The sequence below is a fragment of the Lynx rufus genome, unplaced genomic scaffold, assembly GCF_022079265.1.
Source record: "Lynx rufus isolate CCGP_SWC_20201006 ecotype Redwood Valley unplaced genomic scaffold, mLynRuf1.p SCAF_3, whole genome shotgun sequence".
Classification (NCBI taxonomy): Eukaryota; Metazoa; Chordata; class Mammalia; order Carnivora; family Felidae; genus Lynx; species Lynx rufus.
Genome location: NW_025814845.1, coordinates 158,425,623 through 158,449,651, shown reverse-complemented (window position 1 = coordinate 158,449,651; position 24,029 = coordinate 158,425,623). Strand labels below are relative to the sequence as shown.

The following is a 24,029-nucleotide window of genomic DNA, read 5'->3' as shown; positions in this document are numbered from 1 at the left end:
TTTTTATATGGGCTGTGTGACGAGGGAAAGAATGTCAGCTGAAAAGGAGTGAGCCTAATGGGGCCCTGGGGCTGTGTCTGTGCAGAGGGCGCCACAGGTTCCCTGCAGTTCCCTCCTAAATCTCTTCCCCTCGGGTCCTGCACCGAGACCTCCGCCACAAACCTCCTACCCCTCCGATGCTTTTGGAAAGGCATCGATGTGTGTGTAATGGGCAGGAACCTCCCATCAGTGCACCAGAGGTGCTGGGACCGGAGCCAAGGCCCCACCGCCCTCAACCACAGATCGTTTCCTCAGAGGAAACTGATGGGGTTGGTGGGGTTGGAGGGTCAGAGGGGGAGCTGGGGGCCTCCCTGGGAAATAGCCAAGAGGTAGAGCTAAGTGATTAAGAGGAGAGCTAAGGATTACTCCACCAAGGGCCTGCAGAAACTCAAACCCAGATATACATCTACCCCTTTATGTGGGTGTGGTTTTGTCTGTGCTTCTATGTGGGGGAAAGCTTGTCACCTAAGATCAGCTTTACATTCGGGTCCCTTGCTTCATGTTTCCTGGCTTACCCTGTTCATGGCGGTCCCCCACATCGTGCTTCCTGTGTCTGTGACCGACTTCATGTGTTGGAACTACCACAGATCTTGGCTTCCTATAGTTCTTCCTGTACAAACTCCACCCCATCCCCCAGGAAAGGGAAAAAATTCTCTGAATGTTTGGATTTTGGCTGCTTGGAAATTTACTCTCTCTGCCACCTGCTGGTTATTGCTGCGTTCCACGCGTGGATCCCTGCTCCTCGGAACGTTAGCACTCAACCTGCTACCGCTCGGCCTCTATACCCAAAGCTTACTCTTTGCTGGATTATTGCTAAATACAAAAAGAAGGTTCGATTCACTTTCATTTCTGCAGGGCAAACGGGATTGCTGCTTTAAGTCTCCTTTCTAAGCTAGCTATGTTTTGGCAGCTGCGGTGTTGGCCACTATTGTGTAAAGTTCTCTCTTATCCTTGTGTCTCTCTGTAAATATGCGTCTGTCAACATGTTACAGTTTGTGTTTATGCTTAAAGAAGGCGTAATTTGGTGCAAAGAGCCAGGAAATGAATTTCTGATCTTAAAACCATTTGCTTTGAGACCTTAGAGTGGTGTCTTTCCTTGTAAAGTACAGATAATTTCTGCCTTGGCCCTCCCTCGAAGCAATGTTATGTGAGTGGATGGAGGACCTGTGAAGAGCTTCAGATGCCTTTGGGAAAGGTGCCAGAGAAAGAGAAGGCACTGTTATGATAACCGTGATGTCCTTGCTGTTACTACTCAAAAATCACCCACAGATTTCCCCAGAGACTGAGCTAGCTGTCAAATAAAAGATAGTAAAATTGACCGGAGAGAAAATGAAGTGGCCATTTTGCTTAGATAACCAGATTGGGTCTCCTGAGGAAAGGAATCCAGTTTATCTAATGAAGACGTCGTGCTGTCAAGGCACTGAATCTCTGGTTTCCTGAGGGTTAAAAGATTAGGGCCTGGGACCACCACAGCATTCATCAATACTGCCTTTCCACCTTTTCTAATTGCCACAGACTGAGGGTCATCAGTCCCTCGGTACCACTAATGTACGATATCGATCTCAAGTAAGAAAGATGGAACCTCAGGAAGCAAGAAATCTGTCTCGAGGACCGTGAAGCCGCTGTGACTATCGGCTGCCACTGGGAGGAGCCAGCAGGCCAAACTCTCAGTCGACATTCACATTCGGCAGCCAACCTGCTTTGAAGTTCCCTTAGTCTGACCTCACCTACGGTGAACTGGTGGTGACTGGGAAATCTTTAGCCTCGGTTTTAGCATTACAGAGCATTTATTTGATGTCACCAACATGACTGGTATTGTAACGACTCAAGTCCTGGCACGAGTGCAGGTCCTAAAAGTCAAGTACCACCAGCACCTCTCTCCCTGTTGTAGCAAAATCCTCTATGTGGGAGACACAGGCCGAAGCCGACCTCACCACCGAGGTTTGGTTTTAAAAACTGCCTGAAATCGTCCCCAGTGAGATGATGAGCGCCGGCGCAGCTGAGGCAGCAGCCTCTGCAGGGAAGAATGGAGAGCAGGAAAGTGGGCTTTGTAGCAAGCAGCCTGGCATAGCTTTCCATTCCCTCGGTCGATGAGAGACGGAAGGTGAGCAAGAACCCAGCTGTTCTGGAAGACTCGGTCTGGGGCAAGTTCTCATTAGATTGGCACCTAACAGTATTCAGGGCCATGTATACCGCTCTGCCTCCCAGACGCTTGGATTGGAGCACAAGTGACACATTTAATGAACATGCTGCCAACTACAGATTTGCCCCTTGTTGCTCAAGGAGGGCTGGGGTCGGTGGTGTGCTGGAGCTGATCGTGCACACCTCTGACTCTTCTTCAGTGACCGCCTGTTGGCAGCTTGAAATCGAGCGCTACAAATCAGGGCACCCCCTCACACCCAGCCAGAGCTGGTTGTTCATCGTTTACCAGAACACCACCAGCTCGGTTTCAGCACGGGGATAGATGTAACAATCACATAGAGCCTGACAGCCAAGAGTGCTGTGTGATGATGAGCCCAAAGAAACATCCTTGACTTCTCTGAGCCACTATCCTAAGAACGGGAAGAGGGCTGTATCAGGTGTCTCAGATGCCTAGATGTAGAAAAAAAATGGGTGAGGGCCAGCTGGGGCCAGAACTGCCCAGGGGCCCCTTGACCTAACCAATCCCACTCTGCTTACAGGGAAAGCCAGAAAGAACCGGAGAACAGCCAACAGTATTTATGAATCATTCAGCTTAAACAGGATTGAACAAGTTGACTAGCTAGGCCCTTTCCCACCTTTAACACTTGAATGTGAGCTAATTAAAACAAACGCCCATCATTTTAAAAATGGGAAAGTTTATTGTGAATCACCTTACTGGGCCAACAGCAAAATCCATGGAACCTGCATAGTAGGGATTCGTCATTTAGCAGGCTGTGGTGGGGCTTTTCCTCTGGGGGAGAGGAGGCTTAAAAAGCATTGTAAGGTACAGATCTTTGCTGTGAAGTGCTGATGACAGTCCTCACTTAGGTGATCCCAGAGAGAGAGATTTGAGTTTTACTTGGTTTAACTGACTTCCACTTAACCGCTTTCAATTTCACAGCAAGCAAAGAAAACTAATTTCATCACCCCCGTGCCAAAGTATCTTTTCTTTCTAAGCATTCTCCAAGGGAAGAAAGCTGTTGGGTCAGCTGCATGGCAATCTATTATGTTAAGGTTTTTTGTTTTGTTTTGTTTTGTTTTGTTTTCAGTATTAATAATCGTGAACACACCAAACATAAATATCTGAACATAATACTTGTCACTGGGTAGCACAGGGATTATATCAAACTTTAACAACCCCTATGACCAACAAATAGTCTTGTTTGTGGAAGACAGACTAGAAAAACATACACCCAGCACAGACAAATGGTTAAGTCTTAAACCCTTAATTAGGTTTCCTGGCAAAATGGTGGCTAATGAAAGCCACATGTGCTGGAATAGTGGCAGCCTCCCAGATTCCTGGAGCCTCTGCAGGCCCCAGAGGGGGACGTCTCAGAACAGCCAAGCAGCAGCCAAGCCTTTTGGACTGCCAGTCTGCTTAACTCCCCATTTTCTTCTCCGAAGAGCTTTTTCTTCTTTATATCCAGAAAGACTTTACCGGCGAGTACATCCATCCCATTTCATAAGGTGCTCTGTTTCCAGGGCACTATTCATACTGATGGATCACTGGAAAAGTGAGGTGGTCTTACGATGGTTTTGGAGTTTCCAAGTTCTCGCTCAAGCTATCTAAGGTGCCAAGCTGATTCCATTATGCGAAAACTTTCCTTCCGTAGAGGACACGCACACAAATACGAAGCTGTTCAAAAATAACATGGGGAGGGGGCTTTACACAAAGTTTAGTGGGATGACATAATGGTACAGAGGAAGTTGGCTTTGCAATTATATTTCTAAACGGTCTGAACTTGGTCTCACTGCTGACATCATCTGGATGGTTACAAGGCCCCAAGGACGAAATGGCTGATCTCTTCTCAAACCAGACACAGATCGTCTTAGCTGGGCGGCCCGTTATGGATGCCACTGCGGAGGGCAGGGAGCTGGAGAGAGGGAGCTTCGTCCTCAGTAGTCCTTATGCTCCTTTTGAACTAGCCTTGCTGTTCTGGGTTGTCTTTTGGGATTTGACCTGGAGTGTCTAGGTATAAAACATAAGGACTTTAGGCACTGGTCACAGTCAGATGTGTGAGTTCTTCAGGAGTCCCTCTTGTATTTTCTTAATCAAATAATGACAGACCATAAAGTCAGATCCAAGGTTATAATTTACTTTGATAATAAAAATTTAAAAATTTTAAAGGGGGAGCCCTGCAAGCAAGGCCCCTGGATGTTCACCCCCAGATGTCTGCATGTTCGCTGGCTCTCTTCTTTGGTGGTCAGGAGCCAGTGGAGACAGTCACCGTCCAACTTTCCCATGAACCCCCCCCCCCCACTTACTTGTGTCATGCTTCTGCTCTTGCCCCAAATTCTTTCACCCAAATGGGAGAAATGGATAGTAAGTAATTTCTTATTTACATGCATTTCTCCTAAGATTTAAATTGCTTTCCTGCTAGTATTTCCTGACATCTGAAGCCTGTGTGAGATACACAACATATGGGAACTATTTCCATCTGGCACAAAAGAAAATAAGAATCTGCCTATATTGTAATTAGCTTCTAGACTTAACATGTTTAGTCCTGATCCACGATTGCATTGGTTGATAAGGTGTTTTGTTTTGTTTCGCTTTTGGATAACCGAGTTTTAAAAATGTTAGTGGTTATAAAATGACTAAAGTTCAGCCTACAACTTCCTGTTTGGAGGACAGGAAGAACTGTGCAGTGTTTTTGCAATAGTTACAATTCTAGATTCTCCCTGCCCTTAAAAATAGCCAGAGAGAAAAGGCTTTCTTTTTTCAGACACTTACAGCTTCTTTAGCAGAAGGGATGAGTCCTTTCGGTAATGAAACAGGTGAAGATGGCAATATGGACGATGAGGTAACTGGGGGCAGTTGTATACATTCCTCATCCTTAAACATCAGAACTGAGAGTTAGGTTACGGGTTTAAAACAAAATGTGTACTAGATCTATAGTCACACTGCCATGACTGCCAGGAACTTGTAACAATGACATATTTTGGCACAGGATTCAAGAGGCTACATTTGGAACCTAATTGCATATAGCCAAATGTTGACCTTTCTTACAAACAGACCTGTTAGTACAATAAATATTCCTTATTTAAAGAACACCACTGTATTCAAATACAGTTTCATTGAGGGATTTAAAAATATATGTTAACTTGTTCTCATTTTTAAAGCTAATTAATCAAATGAAAAGTAATTGTCCAACCTTAGTTCCCTTCAGTGGAGGTGCTACATCCAGCAGGTTCTCTTTAGATTCAGGATAAGTAGCTGGTTCCACAGGAACATCCATCTTTGGAGACTAGGAAGAGAGATATTTTATATAAACATAAGCTTTCTGTTATTCCTGAAATTCAGAAGCACTTCATAGTAATAAATGCTTTCTAGCACAACTTGCTTTCCACTAAATCCCTGACTTCTTCCAATTATACCCTTTGTGAGAACATATGAAATATGTCCCTGAAATAGCAACTTAGTATTATTATCTTTGAATTATGAGCACCCTATATACAAAAGTTGCACACTAAGGAGATCCTAGTATTAAAAATCCTCAGTCATTGAGACACCTGGCTGGCTCAGTTGGTGGAGTGTGTGACTGACTCTTGGTCTGAGCGTTGTGAGTTTGAATCCCACGATGGGTGTAGAAATTACTTAAAAAGTAAAATCTGAAAAAAAAAATCCCCATTTATGAACAAGCTCCTGATTTGTCAATTCTGATCCTGTTCTCACTCTCAACAACAATCATTCATCAGCTTTTTTTTTTTTTTAATGTTTGTTTATTTTTGAGAGAGAGTGGGTAGGGGAGGGACAGAGAGAGAGGGAGACAGAGAATCAATCCCAAGCAGGCTCTGCCCTGAGCCAAACAGGGGGCTTGAACCCACAAATCTTGAGAGTAACCTTAGTTACCGAAACTAAGGGTAGGACACTCATCTGACAGAGCCACTCAGGCGCCCCTCATCAGCTTCTAATAGCATTGATATAACTTAGTCAAAATTGACATCTTTATCATCTTGGTGTCTAATAATAAGTGATAAATTTGTCTGAATTATTAAAATGGTAGGTGCTGCTTAAGAGAAGCTCCTGCAACATGAGGAAAATGTAAGGGATGGTATTTTAGAATAGCTGGATAACTTACTTTCAAGAATTATATTAATTAGATTTGAAAAGTAAATATGTCACTGCTCTTTGGAAATAAGTAATTTCTTTGTGCACTTTGGAGGGAAAAAGCTACATATATCCTAAATTATAGTATACTTAACTTGATGTCTCTAAAGTCTTTACAGAACCTAGCATGCTACTTATTCTCATTTTGTATATATGGAAAATAGACGTTTAAAGACGTGGATTTAAAAAAAAAAACTAATAAAATGCCTAGGAGCTTGTCATTTTGTCCTTGATTTCTAGGTTTTTCTCAAACATTCTAGAAAGCAGCATCTGGATAAAGGGCTTATGCCCCTCTAGAATAATTCTGGAAATACAAATTTAGCTCTGAGATATTACACTATTCCAAGATTTCCTTGCTCCTGAGAACAGTCTAAGAATGACAAATTTGTTCTGTCTTAATGACCAAAGATAGAGTAAGAATCAGGTAGGCTGCCTTTTAGAACATGGTCTGGGTTCCATGTTCCAGGGTCCTTCCCAGACAAAGCCCAAATCTGATTAGTCTCTGGAAATATGGAAAGGAAAAGCAAGGTGGTGTTCCCTGAAGTACATTTTTCATGCTGGAATTCATCTAATATCCCTTGGCTTGTCCGAGGAATCACTAGCTTAACTAAATTAAAAATGATTGGTCCCCAATCCAGAGTACTTCACTAAACCACATGTGCAGCGTCTTCTGTAATGGTCTCTCCTTTCTTACCCATGCAGGTTCTGACTTAGACATGAAGCCACAAAGCAGAGAAGTGAGAGTCCCTTTCTTTTTTTTAAACAAAGAAATCGCGAGTGGGAGAGAGGGGCAGAGGGAGAGAAGCTTAAGCAGGCTCCACACTCAGTGCAGAGCCTGATGTAGGGCTCAATCCCACAACCACGGGATCATGACCTGAGCCAAAATCAAGAGTCGACGCTCAACCAACTGAGCCACCCAAGTGCCCCGAGAGGTCCTTTCTGATCAGAGCAAGATGCTCTAGTGATTGGGCCCATCCTGGGTTTTTCAGTAAAATACCAGGAGGGGGAAAAAAACTGCTGAATTAAAGGCAACAAAAAATGATTAAGGAAACGAGTTGAAGGAAAACAAATAGTTTACATTCTAGATTGGCCATTCACTGCTTAAAAATTAATAGGAATCTGGACAAATAGACACGAAAGAACAGGGACTATTTAGTTTCAAAACAGAAAGTGGTGAAAACAGTCTGCTGCTGAAGACAAGATAGCTAAAGAGAAAGAATAAATGGGATTCCTAAATCAAGCTGGGATTAAAAAAAAAAGTAATAGCTCTAGAGCTGGAGCTAGTTTTAATGATTTTACTTTTTTAAAGAATTCTAAAACGATTTTAAAGCCAGTTGGACCAAATTCCAAAAGATATTCCAAAAGAAAGGTCTACCCTAACTGCAAGAGGAAATAAGACATTTATGGAGAGGCCCCAGTAACAGAAATCCCGAAACTCCATAAACCCAGGTACTTACCTCCCCACTTAGTGGTATCTCAATTGGCTTTGGCTTCACATCTATCAGGTAGAAGGTTCGGGACAGGAGCAACAGAGAAGGAGGGACATTCTCCTTCAGGTGGAGGTCCTGCCACTGGAGAACGGGAGGAGGATAAAACACGATCGAATCGCAGAATGTTAGAACTGGACATGACCCACAGTCATCTACTGCTTCCCTGGTTTTACAGCTTCCCCAGCCACACCCTGGTAAACAACGGCACAAGGATAATGCTCGTCTCTGGGCTTCTGAGCCAGTAGTTGTGCTGTGCAACCCCCTGACACCAGTGGGATCAGAGTGAGAGAGGGGGTGTTCCATTAAACTTTCAACCCAATTGTGGATCAAAGCAGCTCAGTATCTTTTCTTAGCCACAAAGCAGATAATGTGAAAGAAAAAATAAGACTCATGCATAACCAAGGAAATAAACTTTAAAATGAAAATGAGACGTAATTTTCAAGAACCAAATTGGTCAAGCTTAAATATTATTAGAGCGATCATACATGACCAGAGACAAAATTCAAAAAGTAAAATGTAATCAGTAACAATAAGCCTGCCTTCTACTCCTACCCTTTGCTACCTTGTTTCCCGCCCTAGAAGCAACCAGTGTTACCAGTTGTCCTGTGAATATACAAACATACATTTATAGGTGTTTCATCTTTACATAAAGTATGATATATATACACTGTTCTGCCCTTTGCTTTTTTTTCCACTAAAATATCTTGGAGATTGATTCATATCCGTAGTTAATAGAGCTGCCTCTTTCTTTTTAAACATCTATTAAGTGTTCTATTGTTGCATGGAAATGCCACAATTTGATTGTTTTCCTATTAATAAACTTCAGGCTGTTTCCAATCTTTTGCTATTATAAATGGTGCTGCAATGGATAATCTTATTGATACATCATACTGCACAAGTGAAATTTCTAGGTCAAAGTAAATGCATTTTTAAATTCTGAAAGATTATGTGGAGGTTCTTCTCAGCGATGCATAAGCACCCCTCTCCCCAACCCTCAACAACACAGTGTGTCATCAGACTGATCTTTGTCCACATAATAGGTGAAGGGGATATCTCGTAGTTGTAATTTATCTTATTATGAAGCTAAGATGTTTCATCTGATTATCATTTTTAGATTTTCCTTCTATAAAGTGTCTGCCTGTATCCTAACACAGGAATTTTTATTTTAATTTTTTTTAATTTTTTTTTAATGTTTGTTTATTTTTGAGAGAGAGACAGAGTGTGAGCAAGGGAGAGGCAGAGAGAGAGGGAGACACAGAATCCAAAACGGGCTCCAGGCTCTGAGCTGTCAGCACAGAGCCCAACGTGGGGCTCGAACCCATGAACCATGAGATCATGACCCAAGCCAGAGTCGGACGCTTAACCAACTGAGCCACCCAGGCACCCCGTGACACAGGAATTTTTAAATAATACATAGTGCTGGATGTCATATTGTTGGATTAGTATCCTCACTTCTTTGTGGTAAAAATGATACACCCTCTCAAGAAAGCTATTTGACAGTATGAACTCACCCAGTACTCTATGTTCAAGAAATAAATGATTTTAAGAAACTTTCTCTACAGTGTGTTCACCTTCCAGCCAGAGCAGGTCCAACATGTAAGACGAAAGAGCTACCTGACCTGGTTTCGAAGCCACAACAGCGACTCCCATTCCAAAACACTCCGTGTACACTTGATAGCACTTCTTACAGTTATGAGAATTTTAATAGGAGCTGCTCCTTTGTTCGAAAACATTGATGCTCTTAGTTAAAATATGTTGTCTGAGGGAAACTATGAAACATCTGCTGCCAAAGTCAAGGCTTTACATTGGCTTGAGGCATTAACTGGAAAAGTGGTCCCAGGTGAGCCACCGGGCAAGGTTTAGAACTCCGGGTGGATTCACACATGACAGGCCTTGGATGAGAGATTTTGCCCAAACCCGTTAAATAGCTGAAGTATGCAAAACTCTAAGGTGGCCCCAAGATTCCCCGTCCCCAGTGCACCCACACCTCCTTCCAGTTATTCAAGCATGAATGTAGGTGCTGCCAGGAGGAGTTTGCAGATATAATTAGGGTCCCAAGTCAGTAGGCCTTAAAGTAGGAAGTTATCTAACTAGGTCTCGCCTAATCACGTGAGATCTCTAAATGTGGAGCTAGAGGTCAAAAAGGGGAAGTCTGAGATGAGAAGCTTACAGGGGTCTGGCTAGCGAGAAGCTTTGCACTTCTGACAGACAGAACTTGTAAGCTAACAAACAGGTGCTGTTTTCAGCAACTAAGTTTGTGGTAGTTTCTTAGCAGCAACAGAAAACTAACAGAGTACCCTGTCTCCATCAAAAGAGTAAATCTAGCTTCTGGGGTGCCTGGGGGGCTCAGTCAGTTAAGCATCTGACTTCAACTCAGGCCATGATCTCATGGTTCATGAGTTCGAGCCCCACATCAGGCTCTCTGCACTGAGTGTGGAGACTGCTTGGGATTCTCTCTCTCTCCCTCTCTCTCTTTGCTCCTTCCCCACTTGCACTGTCTCTCAAAATAAATAAATAAACTTAAAAACAAAATAAATCTAGCTGCTTCAGTGTCCCACTGCTCAATTACATGAGGCAAACTAAGGTAAGATGGCTCGCCTGAGAAGTCGACATTGCAAAGTGAGGTCTGCAAATCGCAGGGAAGAGAGTTCTAGTGAGAGTGGCCCGGGAGAGCCGCTACTTGCCTCTGTGAGCTGCTGTCTCAGTTGCTCCTCAGTGAGACCCAGGGATCTCATTCCTCGGGCCCTGCAGGCAGCCTGCAGTTCTGACACGCTCAAAGCACTCACCCCTTCTTTGGCAATTATCTGAAAGAAACGTAAGCAGTGGTACTGGATCTTTCCGTCCCAATCTTACCAAACGCCTAAATTCCAACAAATCAGGGGAAACACTACATCTCTCACACCTTGTCCTCTGCACTGACTAAAGGCGCAGCAGTTGGAAATGAAGGGAATCCTGCCAACAGGTATTCATAGTATCAGAGATAGTCCCATAACTCCTCCCCAACACTCTCATCCAAGTAATTCTTTCCCCTCTTGGTTTGCATTTTGGCTGGTTGTGACATCTCTTCCCCTTCGTGGCAGCTTTAGGCTTCATCAGAAAATATTCCACTTGAAAAGTTTTCAGTGTTACCATTTGCTGCGTGTCCCAGTATCACTCTCCCCCCAACCCCGCCCCCACTGGGGCACAGCCCTACCTCTGGTCCACAAAACTCTCTCAATATCTAACAGTTTCTGCTTGTTGTGCCCCAAAACTACAGTACTTCTGGGACCGGTATTGTTTATTCCAAAGTTCTGGAAGCAACAGCTGAAATCTAAATGAGGCCAAAGGGATGGTGCTTTCTCAGTTCTGGGAATCTTGCTCCCTCAGGCAGAATGCTTTCCTTAAAGCAGCTGATTCTGACTCAAAAAACATTCTTTCCATTTTTTAAGGAGCCTAATTAGTAGTTACAATGCCTTTTCCTCCATAAGATGTCCAGGCTCTGCTTCCCCTCTCTGCATTATGACTTGTCACCCCTTCTTATCAGGCCAACTCACCGGGCAGAATATTTACTCTGGCATCAGCTCTGAGGAAGGGGAGCTGAGGTGTGGGGGTAGAGCGCTGGCCTTAGCAATGGAAGACTCTCAGGAATCTCCTGGGCTGCTGCTCCTTCCCAGCAGGTCCTAACTACTTTAGATTACTAAATTACTAACTGCTTGTGAGGGCCTTCTCCAGAAAGTGCGTCAGAGTAAGACAAACAACTCCTAAAATGAGTAATCACAGTTCACGTTGTCATGGTAATGATTGTTTAAACCATTCAATGGTTTGCCAGAACCAGTCCCGGAGAAGATCTAAGAGAAGATATTGCACTTTATCACAAAGCCACCCTAAGGGATCTCCCATGCCTTGCTGATTCCCTATGGCTATAGTTAAGCTCTTACTTCATCATCTGCTTTGATAGACTTCAGTTTCATCAGAAGTTGAAAGCGAAGCAAATTGTTGGTTCCAAAGGGCTGCAGTTCTAGTAGTTTGCAGAGGGCGACCAGCTGAGGTCGGTCTAGGTGTTCCAGGGTTAGCTGATCCTCAAACAGTTTGGAAAAGCGAACTATCTCCTTTGTACTGGGCTTGTGGCCTGTCTGAACCTAGGCAATGAGACAAAGAGGTTCATTAAAATGTATTTTTTTTAATTTTTTTTTAATGTTTTATTTATTTTTGAAATAGGGAGAGACAGAGCATGAACAGGAGAGGGTCAGAGAGAGGGAGACACAGAATCTGAAACAGGCTCCAGGCTCCGAGCTGTCAGCACAGAGCCCAACGCGGGGCTCGAACTCATGGACCGCGAGATCATGACCTGAGCCGAAGTCAGCCGCTCAACCGACTGAGCCACCCAGGTGCCCCTAAAATGTATTTCTTACTTAATTTAACCTTCCCTGTAGACTATTTGAAAGACACATTCACAGACTCTATCTTATGTCTGGAAATCAGCCCTGTGGTACAAAAAGGAGAAATCTGTCCAAGTCAGTCTAAGTCAACTGAAAAATCAGGAGTAGTTCACAAGTCTGACTCTAGATCTACGGTTCTTTCCACGAAGTTATCAACGTCTTCAACACATGACTGCTTTAAAATGGGTTTTTCTGCAAATCTCTAAATGTTTGCAGTATTGTATCTGTATAACTAAGGTATCTGCAAAGTCAGAGACCATGAACAATTTGGAAGCTCCATGATGACATGAAGTTTTCATATAACTGCCAGCCTGGAAGTTGTTGTCTGGTATTACAAAAGAGACTGACACCTGTTTGACGTAGGATGAGAACTGTGTAGAGGCGTCTCCCAACTTGGCCCTGTTCCTCCTTGCCATTTCTGTAATTGTTTCTTGAAGAAATTTTGCTAGTTCCAACTTTGCAGCCATTTTCTTTTTCTGTTTTTCTTCCTTAATAATAGAAGAGGAGGAAGTTAATCATTCATGATTGCAACTTCATAGATAAAGATGAGAAAAAAATAACCACCACCTTGTTATTGTTCATCCCTACTTCATGTGTTAATATTATTTTCAGACCTAATTAAATGGGTTTTGTGAGAAGCAGAATAAAAACTAGCCTCTGCAACTTGACTCCTTAATCTTACCTTTTATTTGTTACTAACACAATGATCATAAATATTTGATAGATCCAAATTGTCCCCTCAATGGCAGCCTTTGTCATTATTTAGAATGAGAATTTAGCTCTTAGCCTGGTACAACCAAACCATCTAGTTGGACCAACCTCCGGTCTCAGTGGTCCCAGATTTTGCATGAGCCAGAAAGTAACTGGGAAAGAAACTGGGAAAGTAACTCTATGCTACTGTAGCACGTAGTTTCATACAAAACAGATACAATTAATTATAATACACTGACGTAAGTGTTACAACAGATGTGAACAAAGCACTACACAAAAAAGAATTACATGTACATTCCTTTTTTTTTTTTTTTTTTTTTTTTAAGTAAGCTCTACTCCCAGGGTGGGCCTTGAACTCCAAGATCCTATGATCTACTGACTGAGCCAGCCCCTAAATGTACACTCTTAAGACTCGATGTTGACAAGTATTTCTAAATCCTCATTCACTATCAGAAATGCAGTGTGGTAGCATTTTCAGAATAACCATAGTCAGGACTCAGGGGGATGGAGAGAAAGAGAAAGCTTTGTCTATTTTTTAAGTTGTCCAAGAGATTCTAATGATCAGCCAATCATAGCAATCATTGATTTTTAGAAAGATCTGAAGAGACGCAACCAAAAAAAAAAAAGAAAGAAAAATCACACAATGGCAATGGCAACACCATCATGAGATCCATCCATCCATCTATTCATTTATTTACTGAGCATCTACCCTGTGCTAGGTGCTGGGGATAAAACAAGCAAAAACAGAGAAGAATTCCTGCCCTCATGGAACTTCTAGTCTAATGGGAAAGACAAACATTAGTGACTAATGATAATCCAAAATTTCCATAAATTAATGTAAAAGTGTAACAAATAAGTATGAGGAGAGTGAATGGGTGCTCTAATCTGATGTAAATAGTGTCCTGCCTCCCATAACCTGCTTCCCTCCACCATCACCTACTCATTCATCTCCATGAAAAGAAAGAAAGAAAAAGGTACTTTCTAAAACTCTGGCCATGATGTGTGTATATGTATGTTTGGGGAACGAAAAGTGTTGAGGAAAGAGGAATGTTTAGATAAATCACTTCCTCTCTGCCCCCATCTTCCTGCACGCACAAATACATTCCTTGGAATCTCAAGATATTAATTCTAGGTCCTGATTACTTTAAACGTAAGTAAACTAAACCACTACCAGTCAGTTAAATATTGAAGCTTGATTCTACCCCCTAACACCTATCTCAAATGTATCTTCAAGTTTTTATTCCTAATACCACTTTCATAATTTAATCCTCTCACTCCTGTGCTACTGTAACGGCATTCCAGATGATTTCCCTCCCTTGGCTCTGCCCTCTTCAATCCTTCCAGCTAGCAAAATTATTTTTCTAAGGTACAGATCTAATCATGTTACTCACCCTCTGCGTAAATTTACCTTCCATCATTCACCATGGTCAAAGGCAAACTCTAAATTCCTTAGGGTGGTAGACGCTTTCCAACCTGACCCAACACATCACTTTTGTCTCATCTTCCACCATGGATCTCCTTGTATTCCCTACTCAAACCACAAAGAAGCACTCAGTGTCTCAGATTCTGTCATACTCTTTTATACAATTAAGCCATTGTAAGTGCTACTCTTTCTATCCAGAAAGCCTTTCAAATGCTGCAGCAAAATTCTACCACTTTTCTAGTCTCAGTCGCCTAGCTATCTCTTCTATGAGACATTTCCCAATCCCATTTAAAAGTTGTCCTTTTCAGGAGTGCCTGGGTGGCTCGTTGGTTAGGTGTCCTACTCTTGATTTGGGCTCAGGTCATGATCCCACGGTTTGTGGGATTGAGCCCCACATTGGGCTCCGTGCTGACAACATGAAGCTTGCTTGGGATTCTCTCTTTCCCTCTCTCTCTGCATGCCCCACCACCCTTCCCCCCACTGCGTACACACTCTCTCTCTGTCTCTCTCAAAAGAAATAAACATTTAAAAACAAATACATAAAAGTTGTCCTTTTTGTCCTCTTATAATGTTGTGTTAATGCCTTTGTACCTCTGTGTAGTAAGAGTGGCACAGCATGGAAAGAATGAAGGGGCCACCCCAGTGACCATCCAATGAGGATCCCTCTTCTCCAGGACGAGTCTTAAGCACTAAAGTGTCTGTCTGGCTAAACCTACTATTCAACTAGTCCCTGCAATAGCAGTTGATTTTTGTTTTCTTTTTTTTTTTAATGGTTAAAAAGTTACGATTCAATGGGATCCCATTGTCACAAATGATGCTAGGAAAACTTGGTATCCACATGCCAAAAAAAAAAAAAAAAGTCTTAACACTGATGTTCCACCTCTCACCAAAATTAACTCAAAACAGATTATAGACTTACATTTAAAACTCAAAATTAGGGGCGCCTGGGTGGCGCAGTCGGTTAAGCGTCCGACTTCAGCCAGGTCACGATCTCGCGGTCCGTGAGTTCGAGCCCCGCATCGGGCTCTGGGCTGATGGCTCAGAACCTGGAGCCTGTTTCCAATTCTGTGTCTCCCTCTCTCTCTGCCCCTCCCCCGTTCATGCTCTGTCTCTCTCTGTCCTAAAAATAAATAAACGTTGAAAAAAAAAATTAAAAAAAAAAAAACTCAAAATTATAAAACATCCGGAAGAAAACACAGGAGGGGCACCTGGCTGGCTCAGTCAGTAGAGCAATGCGACTCTTGATCGCAGGGTCGTGAGTCAAGCCCCATGCTGGGTGTGAAGCCTACTTAAAATAAAATGTAAAAAATTAAAAAAAAAAAAAAACATATGAGAAAACCTAGGTGACCTAGAGTTTGGCAATGAGTTTTTAGATACAACACCAAAAGCATGAGCCAAGAAAAAAATCTATCGATAAGTTGTACTCAAAATGAAAAACTTGAGCTCTGTGAAAGCCAGTTAAGAGAATGGACAAGCTATAGGCTGGGAGAATATATTTGCAAAACACATATCTGATAGAGGACTTGTATCCAAATATACTAAGAACTCCTAAAACTCAACAATAAGAAAATGAACAACTCCATTAAAAAGTTGGCAAAAGACAGATACCGCCCCAAAGAAGATATACAGGTAGCAAATAAGCATATGAAAATAAGCATGTGTTCAATATTACACCTCATCAGAGAATTGCGAACTAAAATAACAATGAGATATCACTTTACACCTATTAGAATAGCTAATATTCACAGCAGTGACAACACAATGCTGATGAAGACAAAGAGCTATGGGAACTCTCATTGCTGGTGAGAATAAAAAACGGTATCACTATCTGGGGAGACAGTTATTTTTTTTTTTCCAAAACGAAACAGTCTTACCATACGATCCAGCAATTGCTTTCCAATGTACTTAGGAACCCAAATGAGTTGAAACCTTATGCTCGTACAAAAACCTGCACACAGACATTTATTTATGGCAGCTTTATTTATAATTGCCAAAAACTGGAAACAACCATGATATGTTTCAACAGGTGAATTCAACAACCTGTGGTACATTCACACAGTGAAATATTATACACTGATAGAAATGAGCGATGAAAGGAGTGCACACTGTATGATCCCAACTATCTGATATTCTGGAAAAGGCAAAACTATAGAGACAGTGAAAAGATCAGTGGTTGCCACTGATTCGGGGAGGTAGGAGGAACAACAAATGACACACAGGGCATTTTTAGGGCAGTGAAACTATTCTGGGTGATAGTGTGATGGTAGATACATAACATTATGCATTTTTCAAAACCCAAGAACTGTACATTACAAAGAGTAAAGCGTAATGTAAAGTATGAAATTTAACTAATAATAATATCTAGATATTGGTTCTCCAGTTATAACAAACAGACCACACAAATGCAAGATGTTAATATAGGAGAAATGGGAGGTGGTACCTGGGGACCCTTCATATTTTCTGCTCAATTTTTCTATAAACGTGAAAACTGCTCTAAAGAATAAAGGCTATTCATTTTTTTTAATTTTAAAAAATCCTACATACCTTTTTGGATTCACTTTCAAAAGTTGATGGCAACATCTCTGGGAAGAATTTCAGAAATGCTGGTAATAAGAATTCCATGAAGGGTACAATGAGGAACACCATAAATGGAACCAGGCGGAAGAAATCAGCACAAGTTCTCAAGAGCTAAAGAATTAAATGCATATGCGGTATTCATTATTTTAGGGTATGCCCAAAACAAAAAAAAACAAAAAAAAAAGAAACCAAAAAAGCCTGCCTTGGTTCTTAAAGTGTTAAAAACCCTCAACAGATTTTCTCTGTTTATAAAATGGAAAGGTAGAGTTTTCCTCTTTACCACAGCTCTGAAGTAATATCTATGGGACACCTTCAAGGAAATCTATGACAACCAAAACATGTTATTGGCATCTTTTAGCTTTCATCTAAGTTAGAGGCCTGTACTTTAATAATACAGTATCTGTTAAAAACTGATTTTCGAAATGCATATACAGAATATATCAACAGTAGTTTCTACTTCGGGTGCACAGATCAAACCCGAAGTTTCTCCACTCTGTGGGGAGATCAGAAAATACAATTATAATCATCTTATAGGCAAATAAGAATCTTGCCTAAAGTTGGAGGGTCAGTCAGTTTCAGACAAATAAACTCAATCAGAAACTCTGGTTCTCACCATCAGTTACTACTCCTACTTTGGGATTTTTAGGATGAACTTTAAGTCGAGTTTAAAACTTGGTTCCCCAACACTTCACTTTAATTTTACATTTTCTTTCTCAAGTATGACGCTTGCCTACCCTTCGTCTCTCTCGTCTGGTCAGCACCTGTCCATGCAATAGCCTCCAAACCATCCGGGCAGCAACTTTGGTGTCAATCCAAAGTAAATAAAATCCATTGTAATAATATTTAAGTTCACCCATAATTTTTTGTCTATAAGATCGCTTTTCTTCTTTAATCTTCATGCCAGCTCCTTTCGTGGGCTCAGGGTTTGTCACCTGTGGCTTTTTTGGGGTTTGCTCCGGCTGAGGTTTACCAGGGACGTCTTGTAGCCAGCAAGTTGATGTGTGTAGCTTTTGTATTATTCTAGTTCGTAAGTGCAGTACTTTACTGCCTGACTGATTAGGACAGGAATACTTCTTGCTTCCATAGTCCTTCATATATGTTTTCTTTAAATGGGAATCTGGCAAGTGAAGAAATGCAAATGATGGGGAGTAAGAAGAGCTGGTGAGATGGACAAAATGGCTAGGGAATCTGGAACAAAAAGCAACATCCTCTGAGTTGAGCACATACTAGGACAAACTCAAAAATTAAAGAAATAGACATTTTCTCTGGTTAAAATAAAACAACAGTTTTTAAGGTTGTATTTTAAAAGCACATGATAGTCATTAACGAATGAAATATAACTTTTTACCCCAGTTGAAGAACAAGGTACTTTATGGTTGAATGATATACTCTAGAAGAAATACTAATAAGTTAATTCCTAAAAATAACTGGTATATTACAAGTTAGAAACCCCACAACTATTAATTTAAAAATTAATAATGGCAGGGGCGCCTGGGTGGCTCAGTCGGTTAAGCCTCCAACTTCAGCTCAGGTTATGATCTCATGGGTTTGTGAGTTCAAGCCCCGCGTTGGGCTCTGTGCTGAAAGCTCAGAGCCTGGAGACTGCTTCAGATTCTGTGTCTCCCTCTCTCTCTCTGACCCTCCCCTGCTCGTACTCTATCTCTCTCTCAAAAATAAACATTAAAAATAATAATAATAATAAATAAATAAATAAATAAATAAATAAATAAATAAATAAAATAAAAATAAATAAAATAAATAAATAAAATAAATAAAAATAAATATTTTTCCATCACGGTGTGTGTTTGAAAGTGTTGCCTTTATCTACTCTCATGAAACAGGTGGAACGTTTGTGTCTTCGGTTACTCTGCTGACAATAAGAATATTGTTTGAGGGGTGCCTGGGTGGCTCAGTCAGTTAAGCATCTGACTCTTGATTTAGGCTCAGGTCATCTCAAGGTTTGTGAGTTTGAGCCCTGCATCAGGCTCTGTGCTGACATAGTGGAGCCTGCTGGGGATTCTTTTTCTCCCTCTCTCTCTGCCCCTCTCCTGCCCGCTCACTTGCTTTCTCTCAAAAAAAAAAAAAAAAAAAAGTAAGATTGCTTGAACAAAACTCTTCATGGCCTCTGTGGGTATTAACCAATCACATAATACCGCTTTATCTGTGTAGTGCCCATGGACTCCCTCAAATGAGAGACATTTACAGCTGAAATGCCCTTCACCTAAGATTCTTCAAGAATGTTAGGTAAGAATTAGAATTGGGCACCCCATCCATAGATTTCTATATCGTAGTTTTACAATAGCTCATAATCTTCAGTTAAATTAGCACATTAGACTGTTTGAAAATAAAAATTCGACCCATCTAGGCAAAGAAAGTTCCTGGCAAGGACAGCTCTTCTGGCAAAGAGATGGCTTTTCCATTCTTGTGGACTGTTTTTGAAGCATGCCAAGATAAAACACATTTTGAAGGGCCAAAAGGCAAAATGTGCAATGTATCAGGCACAAAGTAAGTTCTCAGTGAATATACTTTGGAATAGTAAGTGATAACAGACCCTACTATGGCAGTTATGCGGCCTAGGACTGGTTTGTTTGCCAGCCACTGTATTCATTTTTATATCTAAGGGCGGCATGTAACATTTATTGATTATGGAGGTATCACTCTAAAACCATGATGTCTTCTGTCTTACCTGTGCCATACATCTACAGAATTACTCAGGCTGAGTTCTAAGGCATATAGAAAATTCAGGTAGGTTTAAATACCATAAAATATGAGCTTCCTAAAAACCAGGATAGTCAAAGGCAACAAAACTTTACTTTTTAAAAAGGTTTTATTTTTAAGTAACCTCTACACCCACGTGGAGCTTGAACTCACAACCCTGAGATCAAGAGTCCAACACTCTTCCCACTGAGCCAGCTGGGTGCCCCCAGCAAAGCTTTAATTTGTTGTGTAACCAGCCTATCCTTTCACATATATCTTTTTCATCTAGAAGAAAAATCATATGAATTTGGCAGGGGAAGGGGGGATTCCATTCCACAGCTTACCTTGTTCGGGCAATAGCTAAGATTGTATTATAACTGTAGAAAGCCATATTTATATTTGTCTCAACTAGTCAACATAGGAACCTAGACAGAAGTAAGTACACGATTTAGTATTTTAAAAACACATCAATTATAAAGATATCAGGATTTAAGTGTTTACTATTGCAAGGGTAGAAAATTTGCACATTCCATTCAAGGCATAAAATCTCTCTCAAGTTCATGAATGTTTTCTCAGCCCTGGATCTGGAAATGGTACTTTGAGATCCCAACAAACAGAAATAAGTTCTAGTACAACGGTGCTCATGATGGCGATATGGTCTTCAAAGACTTCTATTTGTGGTCAGTAACACCTAGTAACCCACTAGAATGATTGCCAGGTTATTAAAGAAGCTAAGCAATACACACTTATTTGTAGTCTAAGAATACAGGTAGAATGAAGTAAATATCCGTAATTTGTTTCACTTAGCTTTTCCCCCATACTTGGCCAAGCTGCCCCAAACTTTAAAGACTGAAAGTACTCACTAAACACTCATGTAGCAGTGAAGAGATAACATGGTACCTACTAATAATTCAAGTGGAGGTAAATCGGTTTCTTGTATTGGTGGTTCTCCAGAGTCCAAACTGAGCTTTGCACCTTTAAATAAGCTTTATCAAAACCCTTTTCCATCCTGGGGCGCTTTTCAGCCAAGGGCAGCAAGGTGCTTTAGTAATATCCCTTAGCGTCAACTCTGCCTTCCTGCAGCTGGAAAAGGCCTAGACCAGGGTGTTCTCCTGGACGGAAACCTCAACCACAGAGCTGACATTTTGAACAGGAGTTCAAATAATCCTTCGGAACATCTAAAAACATCTAAACCCAGGCTAAGGGCGGGTGGTCTCCTGCTGGAGGGATGCCACACCCGATCCGGCGGTTAGCCTGCTCTCTGGCCCCCGGGCGCTCCCGCCCGGAGCTGTGGGCAACCACTTCCTAGGCGGGGACTGCCGGGAGCCCCGCCTGCGCCATCGCGCCGCCCACGCCCACACGCCGAGGGCCCCGGGCTCCCCGGGTTACCTTTGCTTCAGGCCCTTGACGACACAGGGGCGAAACGCGCTCTCGGCTTTTGTGCACGTAGTGTGTTGGAGGATTGTGTTTGTGGTAGCTGGGTCTCGGGGGGGGGGGTTCTTTGTGTTTGGGTGCGGGGATGATGCGGGTACGGGGGCGACAACCTTGTAGGCAATCCAGGTTTATGGAAGGAAGCCGAGGAGAAGCCGGGCGCGGGGTACGGAAGAGAAAAGAGGAAGCGAAGCACCGAGGGAGGGGGAATGGAGGTTGAGCTCCAAAGTTGGGGGGCGGGCAGGGGCACGAGGTCAAGGGCTGAGGAGAGTGCTGAAGGGAACTGGAAGCTGTCGGGAAAACTGGACGCTGATGGGAAGAGCAGGATGCGGCGGGACCGGGCTCCGGAGGGAAAAAAAAGCAGGCGAAGTCCTCCGAATAACAGCTGGAGGACTTGGCCCGCCCACCCCTACCTCCTTGGGCCGGCTCCCCGGAACGGCTGCCTCAGTCCTCCAGTCCCTTCCCAGTCTCCCCTCCCCCAGCTCCCCATCTAGAAGGGCCCCGGGCCAAGTCTCTATGGCTCCACCTCTTTCCTCACCCGTTACGTCGCTCTGAGTGACGACACCACCCACCAATAAGCGCTCGGGTTACGGCAGGGAGGGCGTCCTTCGCTGTGGCAGCCCTGGAGGCAGCGAAGGTCCAGCTGCCACCAGCTAAATGACCTTTCTATTGGGCTCAGCTTAAGAAGAGGCTGTACTGCGGGAGGGGGCAAGACTGACGTTTTTTCGCCCGTCCACACTCTATGAGCTGTGGGCTAACCCTCATTGAAGGCTAAAGAACCTCTTACCCTACCGATGGCGTAATATGCCCGATAGTCGCCATGGTAACCATCTTAAAGTCACGAATTACATCACTTTGATGTACTCCCCCACCCCCACCCCTCCGAATCAGCAACTGCCGGGGTTGGGGTGGCGCCGAGAGCTAGGCGGAGAGGGAATGGCAGAAAGGGCGGGAATGGTTAGGAAAACATCCCTTTCCTTTCTCCGAGGCCTAAGAGTGGGATGCTGTGAAATCTTCATATGGAAATATGAATTCCACTAAAGTAATTTGCTTTATAAATCCGTTCTTAACAGATATTGTTTATGATAGCAGTTTTTGTAGAAATGTCAAATAGCATTTAAGATGTATATTATAGTAGCCGTACAGTGACGTAGGCACTACAGGTTTGGGGCACTTCAATTCCTAGGTTGGGTAACTGAGCCATCTTGGAAAAGTGAAAGATGCAGAAATATTCTCGCTCTCTTGTTATTTCTACTCATCCATTTCCTCTGGCTCTAGAAGAAAAACAGCATTTTTAGTGGCTCTACTTGGACTAACACCAGACAACAAGGAATCGCTTTCACACGGATAATACTTCTCTTAACATGTGAGCTGACCACAGACCCTAGTCATCTGGGCTGCACATTTGTAAGAATGAAAGATGGCGGGTATTGAATTTCAGTTATTATTATTATGTTTTTAATGTAGACTGCATTTAATCCACAAAGCATTTTTCAGCTAATAACCAGTTAGATCAACCATATTAAATAAGCAAAACTTTTCAGTTTGGCCACGAGAGGGCCCTTTGTGCATGTCTGATGCCCGAGTTTCCACATAAAGGTTTCACTTCACGTTCTGTGTTTACTAGAATTAACAAAATCTACAAAGCTTTGGTCTCTTCACCTTTCCTTTCCTGAAAATTCCCGATGGCAAATGTTGAGCTCTAAAAGGCTAGGTAGTTATAATTTTCAAATTAATTCCATAAATTAATCACTGCACTATCATAAACATGTACTTTTCTGGAACAGATCATAAAGATGCAAAAATATTCCTTTCAGTTCCCTGGGAGACATTTTATACCGGGAAATATTCTTATTCATGCATTGTATTCACTTACAACCAGGCACAGTGAAAATCATTAAGTATTCATAAACCAGATGAACGATTCCAAGCTCAGTATTGGAAAGATGAGCTAGATTTTCTACCACAGCCATATGTCAGCAATCCTATTCTAAAAAGGGAAGGGTTAAGAACCTTCCTATTGAAATCTGTTTGTTCAAAGCAATGTTTGCCTTCTGCTCTCAGGCCTGGCAATTTTTTGACTTTCATGATTAAGTGATTTATCATGTTAGGAGTTTTTGGATATAATCTTTGGAAGAGAAACAAAAAATTTTTTTCTCCATAACTGTGGCCCTGCGAATTGTGTTTGATTGCTGTCTTCAAATGAACTGTTTGCTCATTTTGTATGGAGAAGAGAAAGCATGATCTGAACCTCAGAAGATGTTAGATGCTAAAAATGTAAATTATTAATTTTAACGGCCGTTTCTCTAAATATGACTCAAGATCCAATATTATTAACAATATATTTTCTAATGTTTTGCAGGAAGAGATTATACATCTACTTGACATAACTAATTTCATTTATTTTTTATTTATTTTTAATGTTTATTTATTTTTGAGAAGAAAGACAGAGCACGAGTGGGGGAGGGGCAGAGAAAGGAGACAGAATCTGAAGCAGGCTCCAGGCTCTGAGCTGTCAGCACATAGCCTGATGCGGGGCTTGAACTCACAAGGTGTGAGATCATGCATGATCTGAGCCGAAGTCAGACACTCAACCGACTGAGCCATTCAGGTGCCCCAGCATAACTTTAATTTTAAACTCTTGTCACTTAGAAGCAGATTAAAATAAAATCCCTGGGGACAATTTATCAGATTCTCCTCAAGGGGAAAATCCAGGTGTCAGGTCAAAGCAACAGTTTGTCAACAAAGCAAGGAGTTTACAGGAAGGTGGAAAGGAAGGATGATGGTGGAAAGGATCATAGGAGAAAAAAAAAGATTTAACCTCTCAGGTGTCCTCCTTTAAGATGTCTGTGTTCTAAAAAGACATTTAAAGTAAACAAAAATAGATTCGGATTGATTCCTTTAACTTTTGGTACTGCACAAACCATAGAAATAGGTTTAGAAATAGTTAATGG

At 42.1% G+C, this 24,029-nt stretch overlaps 1 protein-coding gene across 9 annotated transcripts; it reads right to left on the bottom strand.

The window, feature by feature from the left end:
• Positions 1-2,856: 2,856 nt before the first annotated feature.
• Positions 2,857-21,555, bottom strand: LETM2 (leucine zipper and EF-hand containing transmembrane protein 2). Of its 9 annotated transcripts, none has more exons than XM_047091352.1 (11): positions 21,489-21,555; positions 19,989-20,069; positions 17,682-18,135; positions 16,915-17,058; positions 12,587-12,724; positions 11,736-11,936; positions 10,503-10,622; positions 7,786-7,899; positions 5,373-5,465; positions 4,952-5,053; positions 2,857-4,189 (listed from the first exon to the last, which is right to left on the bottom strand). In XM_047091352.1, the coding sequence occupies exons 2-11, from the start codon at positions 20,033-20,035 to the stop codon at positions 4,127-4,129; spliced, it is 1,476 nt and encodes a 491-aa protein (XP_046947308.1). In that variant the 5' UTR covers positions 20,036-20,069; positions 21,489-21,555; the 3' UTR covers positions 2,857-4,126. The 9 variants fall into 9 exon arrangements, with proteins under 9 accessions (XP_046947308.1, XP_046947307.1, XP_046947309.1 ...); XM_047091351.1 differs by lacking the exon at positions 21,489-21,555 and adding an exon at positions 21,034-21,459; XM_047091353.1 differs by lacking the exon at positions 21,489-21,555 and adding an exon at positions 20,545-21,005.
• Positions 21,556-24,029: the final 2,474 nt, after the last annotated feature.